At 66.8% G+C, this 8379-nt stretch overlaps 1 protein-coding gene and 1 long non-coding RNA gene across 2 annotated transcripts; one reads left to right on the top strand and one right to left on the bottom strand.

Annotated features, from left to right (window-relative positions):
- The first annotated feature begins 342 nt into the window (after nt 1-342).
- On the top strand, nt 343-8076 carry LOC118497773. Its single transcript, XR_004900305.1, has 3 exons — nt 343-552; nt 838-1170; nt 8065-8076. It is a non-coding gene; the product is annotated as an uncharacterized LOC118497773 (long non-coding RNA).
- LOC114490123 (protein C19orf12 homolog) lies at nt 2231-5446 on the bottom strand. The gene is made up of 2 exons (XM_028504049.2): nt 4982-5446; nt 2231-2619 (listed from the first exon to the last, which is right to left on the bottom strand). The coding sequence occupies exons 1-2, from the start codon at nt 5139-5141 to the stop codon at nt 2354-2356; spliced, it is 426 nt and encodes a 141-aa protein (XP_028359850.2). The 5' UTR covers nt 5142-5446; the 3' UTR covers nt 2231-2353.
- Nucleotides 8077-8379: the final 303 nt, after the last annotated feature.

The raw sequence follows: 8379 nt of genomic DNA, 5'->3' as shown, positions 1-8379 counted from the left end.
CATGTCTGCCGTGGAAATCAATCAGGTAAATTGATAAGACGCCCTCCTCCCCCCAAACTACAGAATGCACAGTAAGCAGACCAGTGGGAAGAACGAACCTACTAAACACACACGTTCGCCCTCCATCTGTTTACGTCACCGGGGTCCTGGGGGGGAGCCTCGCAAAGGCGGGGGTCTGCAGGCCCCCGCAGGTCTCCCTGGGCGTGTTGTTAACACACAAGAAAGGCATCAGTTTCGAAGGGATGACTGGGAGACACTTTTCTGACTTACGGTTAGAAACAGAAAGAATGGCAATGGCATGAAATACAGCGTCTGCAAACCCATCTCGGAAGACACACGCTGGGTTGGCCTGGGGCACCCCGGGTGGCCCGGACTCAGGGGGAAGTGGGTGAACGGCCAGCAGACGGGCGTTTGGAGGGAAATCTAGCGCCTTCCTGTCGACCCCGCAAGTTCCACGTGTGGTGTGGGGCCTGGGAGCGGGTCTGTGAGTGAGGAAGAGCGGGATTCACCGGCAGGCTGGCCAGGGGAGGTGGGCGGAGCTTACCTGGGCAGGTGAGGGGCCCCGGCCCTGCCCCCATTCCTGAGGCTTGGCTGTGGAAGCAGGTGCCCGCCTGGTCCTGTGCCACCCCAGCCACCTGCCCCTGCCCCCGTGCTGTGCTCGCTCCGCCCCTTTCCTGCTCTTACACACTTGCCCCTGCCATTAGGTGCCAACATGGGCGCCCTGGGGAGTGCTGGGTGTCACTGTCACAGAGGCCACATGCAGCCATTGGCCATAGTGTCACCCCCACCAATACCCAGTGCTGCTGGGACTGCACCCACGTCAGCGGCGGCCCACAGATGCCCCTCCCCCGGTTTCCACGTCCCATGCACCTCTGGGTCTCCAGGCAGAACCCCGTGTCCAGAGAGTGGCCGGGACCCAGGAGCTCGTCCACACTCCAACAGGGGTGGACCTGCAGCCCCACGCTCCCCCCCACACTGTGGCCTGAGTCAGGGCAGGACCACGGCCGGCTGCTGGGTGCCGCGCCCCGAGAGGCCGCGCCCTGTCCTGGGAGACGCAGGGGCAGCCCTGCCGCCGGGGAGGGGCCTGGACCACGTGCAACTACAGCCTTAGATTTGCTGCCACTTCGTACCAGCAACTGCACTGTGAGGGGTGGGCCCCGAAGACCCTGTGTGGGGGGGGCCGGGCGTCAGGGGGGTGCCCCGGACCCGGAGGCCACCGGTCCGGGTCCTGGACAGGGTCGGTGCCCGGGGTGTGGGCTCAGCCTCCATCCGGGACACGTGCGAGAGGCGACAGGTGGAGGTTTCTCTCTCACGTCGATGGTTCTCTTCCTCTTTCTCCGGCCCTCCCCCCTCTCTAAAAATGATTGCCTCTTCAAAGAGGTCACCAACGTGGTGCCGTCCCCTGTCCCCATCGCCCCCACCCCTCAGAGGGGAGGACTCCCGGTGTTAGGGACGCTGACCAGGATAAAGGGGGAGAGAGACTGTGCAGGAAGTGTGTCCCATCTGGGGACAGTGCCGGCGTGGTTGTAGGCGGGGGGAGGGGGGGGGTGGGTGCCCAGTGTGGGGGGACGTTCGGGTGCCCACTTCTCAGAGGTGGCCTGGGACCCGACGCCTTTAGGGAGAGCGGTGGCACCTTCTGCTGCAAGCAGCGACCCGGAAAAGAAGCACCGGATGGGACCCGGCAGGTGGGAGAGGGGCTGGGTGCCCTGGGCATTTCCCTCCCAGAGGCCCCTTGGACGAGACTGGGGGAGGGGCTCGCTCAGGGGGTCCCCATGGTTCCAGTAGGGCCGGCTGCCAGGTCCTGGGACCCCGGGTCCGGAGGAGCACCCACTCCTGCTGCACCTGCCCGGGTCAGAGGTCACTTGCACAGATGAGCAGCTGCCCACCGCCACCTCCCTGCAGACCCCACAGCAGGAGGGTGGGCTCAGACAACAGGCCCCACACGGCCACGCCACAGGACGCCCACATCAGTCGTGTCCGGACCAGGCTCCCGCACAGCCCAGCCTCCCCCGCAGGAGGCTCCCGGCCGCGGAAGGCGGCGATGTCACCCACGGCGCCGTGAGAGTTTTTAACATGTGACACCTGACCTGTTAGTCAGGGGCACTGACCTCTTTTCCCTTAGGCGGTCAAAGGAAACTGACAACGGACGACACAAAGTAGACGTCTGGCGTGAATGAATCAAAACTACATGTATTTTGTTCATCAGATCAGCAAAAACACAATTTATTTTCTAGTGTGAATCGCTTGCGTGTGCTGTGAGGGGGACAAGGGTGGGCGTGGCAGGTTTAAGGCAACACGGGGCTCTGCGGGCACCCAGCCCCCGCCGCTCCTGGGGACCCCTGGCCCCGAGGGACTAGACCCCAAACTGCACTTCGGTCTTCAGCTCCGCCTTGATGAAACCCACCAGGACGTCCGCCAGCTGCCTCTGGAGCCTCTCACTGCGCATGACCAGTTCCATCAGCTCCACATTGTCCATCCAGTCCAGGTTCCAGATGACGGTCTTGACCTTGTCCAACAGCTTCTGCTTCTGGTTATGCGACAGCTGCTGGAGAATCTTATGGACGGGCTTAAAGGGCTCGTCCGACATCCCAGACCCTACGAGCCCCCCGAGGACGCCGCCTGGAAGACAAGGAAGGCTCAGTGAGTCGGGCCCTGTTCACAAACGATGTCTTGGCAGCAGCAGCCCACTGGACACAGTGACTCTCTCTCTGAGAGAGCAGCGCACAGGGGACGCGGCACCAACGGCACACTGGGGACACCTGGCGACACGCCCTGACCAGGTGACTGAGGTGAACACCACCGTGATGTGCTGGGGACGTCGGTGCCCCTGATGCGGAGCCATGGGTGGGGAGCTCCCCTCTGCGGGGTGCTGCCCACGGCCCGTAGCCCCCACTGCCAGGAGAGAGGCAGCAGCCACACCCGGGTGCAGCGGGTCCACAGAGCACCCGGCGGCCACCCCGCCACCCTCTCACGGCTGGGAACACCAGCCAGGTCTGAGGGACGGTCCCAGGCCCGGGGACCAAGGACACGTGGTATCAAATGCCACGTGGTATCTGTCGTGAGCGGGACCCCGGGACGGGAGAGGGTCAGTGATGCGAAAGCTGGTCACCCCATAAAGCCAAGTCCGGGGACTAGGGCCTTGTAAGGGGACAGCGCTGGCTTCCTTCCAGCTGTGACAGCTGTGCCTGTCCCCTTGTCATGAGCATGGGGGGGGGGTGAAACGGGGGGACACGGGATTTCTGTCCTCTGTCTTTGTAACTTCCCCGTTCCTCTGACACCCTTCACAAGCGAGAAGTTTCTCTGAAGGACACAGCCGGGCCAGAGGGCACCCTCTCAGGGGGCATGGGGCACAGCCCCCAGCCCCCGCCCACACGGCCCAGGGGGGAGAGGCCGGCCCCCCGCCCAGGAGGAGGCACGCTGCCCTGGGCCGGGCTGCCCTCGGCCTGGAAGGACAGGAGCCACCTGCGGAGGACGGCCATCGCTGACACGTGTCACCGAAGTCTCCCCAGGACACGGGCAGTGTGCACGCCGCCCTCAGGGGCCGTGTGCCCCTCTCTCCACTTCCGCGGGACCGTCCGTCGGTGCCCGCGGGCAGCACTTAGTGCCAAGAGTCACGGGAGCGGTGACCCGCTACCTACCCACGCTCTGGAGAAGAGAAATGCCCGTTTCCTGGGAAACGGAGGCTCCCCCCGTGACGGGGGTGGCAGGCAGCCACCACCCCCTCCCCTGCGGACCTGTGTTCCCCAGCAGCCCCCCTCAGTCCCGCTGAGGCGCCCCCCCACAGGGCAGGGCAGGGCAGGGCTACCGGCCGGCCTCCCCTGAGCACCTCAGAGCAGGGGACAGACGCAGACACGACCACTGAGGCGGGAGGTGTGGGCTCGTGGCCCCCTCACCCGCCACCGCCTGGCGGCTGCAGCCGGGACTGGCTGACGCGGAGTGGACAGAACATGCAGAGGTGGGAGGCCTGGGGCGGCCACACGCTGCCTCTCCCCCACTGGGGCCCCCGCCCGACGACACGTCTAGGGTGTCCATCCTGCCACCCCAGGGACAGCAGCCCAGGAGGCCGGGCCAGTGAGCCCTGTAAGGGGCGCCCCCAGGCTGAGAGGGGCCACCATCCCAGCATCCGGAAAGGATCCCCCAGGACCGAGCCCCAAGAGGCCCTGCACCCGGCCCAGACTGCCCGGCGCCCGGGGCCGCCCGGGAGTCTCTGCTGAGCCTGAGTGCCAGGCCGCTCTGCTCCTGCAGCGGGTGGCCCTGGGCTGTGGGGCCCGTCACAGGCCCCTCCCCAGGCCAGGCCGGAACACACCCAGCCCCCAGTTGGAGTCACAGCCCACGGTGCTGGTCACCGCTGGTTGCTCCGGTCACAGCCCAGGGTTTGAGTCACAGCCCATGGCAGGGCCCCTGGGGAATCTCCCTGTCCCTAGTCCAGAGGAAGCAAGGTCACTTCCCTCCCAGGGGCCAGGGGACATCGGCCCAACTTCATCCACTGGCAGGTCCTGGTTCCCACGTGGGAGCAGGTGGGGAAAGGGGGCAGGTGACGCTGTCAGCGGTGGTTGGCAACATCTCCTGCCTGGGACAGTTTGGGAGCGGGGATGCCCTCTCTGAACAGCTCACGTGAACTGACAAACGGTACGGTCCCCCCTATGGGTGCCCCTCCTGAGGGGACCTGTGATGATGATGACGGGGGAGGGGCCACCCAGGGACACCCTGAGGCCTCAGTCTGCAGGACACATCCCTGGGCAGGGCATCCTGTGGGTCTGCAGGACACGGGGGCCATTTCCAGACACCTGCCGGTCGGAGACTCGGACACAGCGGCCGGTGTTTCCCAGGACGTGGTTTGTAACAGAGACCGTGTCTCAGAGGCAACCTCAACGCCACCCCTCCTCACACAGGAGGCAGCCTGCTCTGAGGGCTCTGGGGCCCTGAGGCCTTTGTCCCACAGCCCCCGGGCCGGCTGCCCCTGTGATGCACTGGCACTTACCGACGATTAGTCCCGGTGGGCCACCAAAGACGGTACCAAGCAGGGCCCCAGTTATAGCCATCGGGGCACTCTTATTAGAGGGCTGGACAGGCACTCTCATTTTCTTCTGGTCAGAAATGGAGCACAGCAGCCTCATGACATTTTCCACGGCGACGGGCATCTTGGCGGCCTGGGAGGAAGCCCTTCTGGGGAGAGTTTGGAGAGTGTCAGAGCATTGCCACCCAAAGGCGACTCTCCCGAGTTTAGGGGACGGGTCCTCATTTTCAGGAGAGCACCGTAGCTCCCCTGTGCGCGTGAGGGACAGCACCCAGTCATGTGACACCTTCTCTGTCACGGAGAAAGCAGGGCTGCGGCCAGTTCACGGGCAAACAGAAGCAGCGGGCGGATGGAGACTCTTCCGTGCTTTCCAGTGACCTCTGCCCGGGGACAGGGAGGGACCTGCCCGAGTTCAGTGCAAGTGAGGCAAGGCCTGGCCGAGTGTGGGGTGTCCCAGCCGGTGTCCTCTTGGGAGATGTCCTCCTGGCCTCTCCCAGACAGGACATCTGGGCTCCGGACAAGCCCGAGAGGAGGAACATGGGACTCGGCCACCGAGACACAGGCCTCACACCCTCCCAGCTGGCACTGGGACCCCAAGCAGGGTGTCGGGTCCCGGCCTGTGGGGTGGTCCCCCCCGCCCCGGGCTGGGTTCTGGAGGGGTGAGGGGAGCGCTGCCAGGTGCCCGGGGAGCGGGGACCCCGCAGACCCTCGGACGTGGTGGCTCTGGGTCAGCATCCTGCCGCTGACCCCCTCCCCCGGCCTCCAACAGCCACCCACCCACGTGTCCCGGCCAGACAGGATGAGGCAGAACAATGAAACAGCCAGAGAACACCAAAGAGAAACCAAGCAGTCCCAAGGTCTAGCGTACCTGTGGTGGGCGGCAGGGGGAGGAATCGACCTTTGGAACAAATAAATCAGAGGAACTCTGTCCAGTGCAAGGCGGTTTGCTGCTACCCCAGGTCCGGGGAATGCAGGCAGATTCCGGAAATGACAGGCCAGGGGAGGGCCGCCCAGGCAGGCTCTGCCCCCGGGGCCTGGGGTTGGGGCGCCCCCACCTGGCCACGCTGGGAAGTAACACAGAGGAGCCTCTTCCCACTTCAGCTGGAGCCAAGGCTGGGGCCCCGCCCCTTCCCGCTGCCCCGCCCCCTGCATTCAGGGCTGACCCCTGCAAACACTCACTGAGGGAATGCAGGGGGACTTCGGGGGCCCGCACTGCTGCCCAGCCTCTTCTTCTGGTTGCATGAGGGTGTTCTGAGCAAGGAGGGTCCACCCCGGTGTCTCATGTACCAGGACCCCCCCGAGCCCCGGGAACGAGCTGCCAGTTCTCAGACCTGCCCTGCGGACCCTCCCCACCCCACACTCAGGGTCCAGAACGCCCCGCGCTGCCCGGAGCGCTGGGGGGTCCCGGGCTCAGGGCCTGCCTCTCCCCCTCTCTCCCTCCCACGGTGCCTGGGACCAGCCATGGCCCACGGGGCACCGGCGGCCCTGAAGGTCCTGTGCACCCGGCCGGCTGTGAAGCAGGAAGGGGCTTGGGGACCTCACCGTGGGGAGTCGGCACACTCAGGAACGTCCCATTGGCAGGGACGACGGAACCAGCACCGGGTCCCCCCCGGCCCCTGCCCAGCATTTTGGCCTCCCCGTAGCACAGGGCCCCGGCCCGGATCTGTGTCCCTGTGGGTCAGGGGTCGGCGGTCTGCCCACCTCCGCCGCCCGTCCACTAAGAGCAGGGAAGACCACACCTGCCTCCTGTCACCACCCGGGCGGAGGGGCATGACACTCCCAGCAGGAGTTGGGGACCCCAGGCCAGGCTGGAGGCAGTGCGCCCTGAGCCCCACAGCCTGTGCCGGGGGTCTGATGCCCAGACGCGGCCACCGGCCGTCTCTGCTCAGAGCATTCCTGCCTCGGCCCCTGCGCCTGCTGCGGGGGCCGCGTCCTGGCCAGCGGGCGCTGGGTCCCGTGCTTCTGCTCTCCCAGGTGTGGCGCCGCCGGTGGCCTGCGTCCCAGTCACGTCCCTGCACCGCACCGAGCGGCAGAGGGGGGGGGGCAGCGGCAGGGATCCTGGTCTGAGGCCCCGTTCAAGGGTGGGGTCAGGGCCGAGTCGGGCGGCGGGTGGCAGGCTCTGGGCCCCAGGCCCCTCGAGCCTGGTGCGTGCTGTCCCTGGGAGCTTCGGCCACCCTGCCGCTCGCCGCCCACCGTCCCGGCGGCGCGGAACGGCCATTCCTGCCGCCTGCCACCCCGCTCCGGGGAGCAACCCCAGACACACGCCCCGGCTCAGCAAGCACGCTTGTTTGACAGCTTGAGCGTTACAAAGAGAAACCAACACATGTCGCATCGAAGCGAAGCTCACTTCCCACAGCACTCCGTGGGGGGCTCCCCAGCTCATGGTGGGGGGGTGGGGAGGTGGGCAGCAGCCTCGGCCCCTGGAAGTCATGCCTGCAGAAGGCCCGGTCCCTCCCACGGACGGGGGCCTGGAGGGGCCAGCCCACGCGGCCAGGATGGCTGAGGCTCCGCGAGGACAGGTCCTGGGACACGAGCAGGCCTCTGGACTCGGACCCCCAGGTCAGTGGTCCTCAGGGGGGTGGGGGAGCAGTTCTCCCCCTGGGGGCGCACTTGGGTTGTCTGGAGACTTGTTTGGTTTTCACAGCTCGGGGAGGAGCACTCCAGGCGTCCAGAGGGGAGGGGCTGGGGGTGCGGGGAGCTGGCACCCTAGCGCGCAGGGCAGCCCCACGGCAGGGGCACACGGGGCCCTCGGGCTGGGTGGTGCCCAAGTGGAGAAGCCCAGGGACCGCGGAGGCCGTGCCTGTGGGGCCAAGGGTCAGTCCTGCACACGCATGAGGGTCCTTGTGCAGAAGTGCCACAGCGCAGGGTAGAGGGAAGGATGGGCGGAGGGTGGGGAGGCCCCTGGCTGCCGGGCAGCACCCCAGAGCCCGAGGTTTGCATGGTACAACCTGGCGTCCAGGCCCCCCCCACCCCCCACAAGGCATCCCGTGTTTTCTGGAGGCGTTCTCAGCCGGGTTCACCGCCTACACTCTCAGGCAGGCATTCAGGACACAGCCCTGCCGGCTTAACTCCTGCCCCAAGGGAAGGCCCGAGACCTGCAGGGGGCGTGGGGGGGTGGTTTGGGGGAGGCCCTCGGGGGCCCTGTGGGCGGGGGCTCGGCCGGGCAGCTCTGGAGAGTCACTGCTCACTCAGCAGGCATGTGCTGACCCCGCCTGTGTGCGGACAACTCACGGGACAGGGGTGCTTCCGGTCCAGTCCCGGAGGCCAGCGGCGGACACAACCCGCCCAGGCTGGTCGTCATGGGCTCGGGAGACCGGGGCCCAGTGGGCTCCCAGGGCGGGGGGCTCTGTGCCGTCCCAGGC

The sequence above is a fragment of the Phyllostomus discolor genome, chromosome 12 (assembly GCF_004126475.2).
Source record: "Phyllostomus discolor isolate MPI-MPIP mPhyDis1 chromosome 12, mPhyDis1.pri.v3, whole genome shotgun sequence".
NCBI lineage: Eukaryota > Metazoa > Chordata > Mammalia > Chiroptera > Phyllostomidae > Phyllostomus > Phyllostomus discolor.
This window is presented reverse-complemented; position numbering and strand designations above follow the sequence as displayed.

Coding starts and splice junctions, on each gene's coding strand:
- LOC114490123 (XM_028504049.2), bottom strand. CDS start 5,141: ATGCCCGTCGCCGTGGAAAATGTCATGAGGCTGCTGTGCTCCATTTCT. Junction 2,620..4,981: donor CCCACCGGGACTAATCGTCG/GTAAGTGCCAGT, acceptor CTTGTCTTCCAG/GCGGCGTCCTCGGGGGGCTC.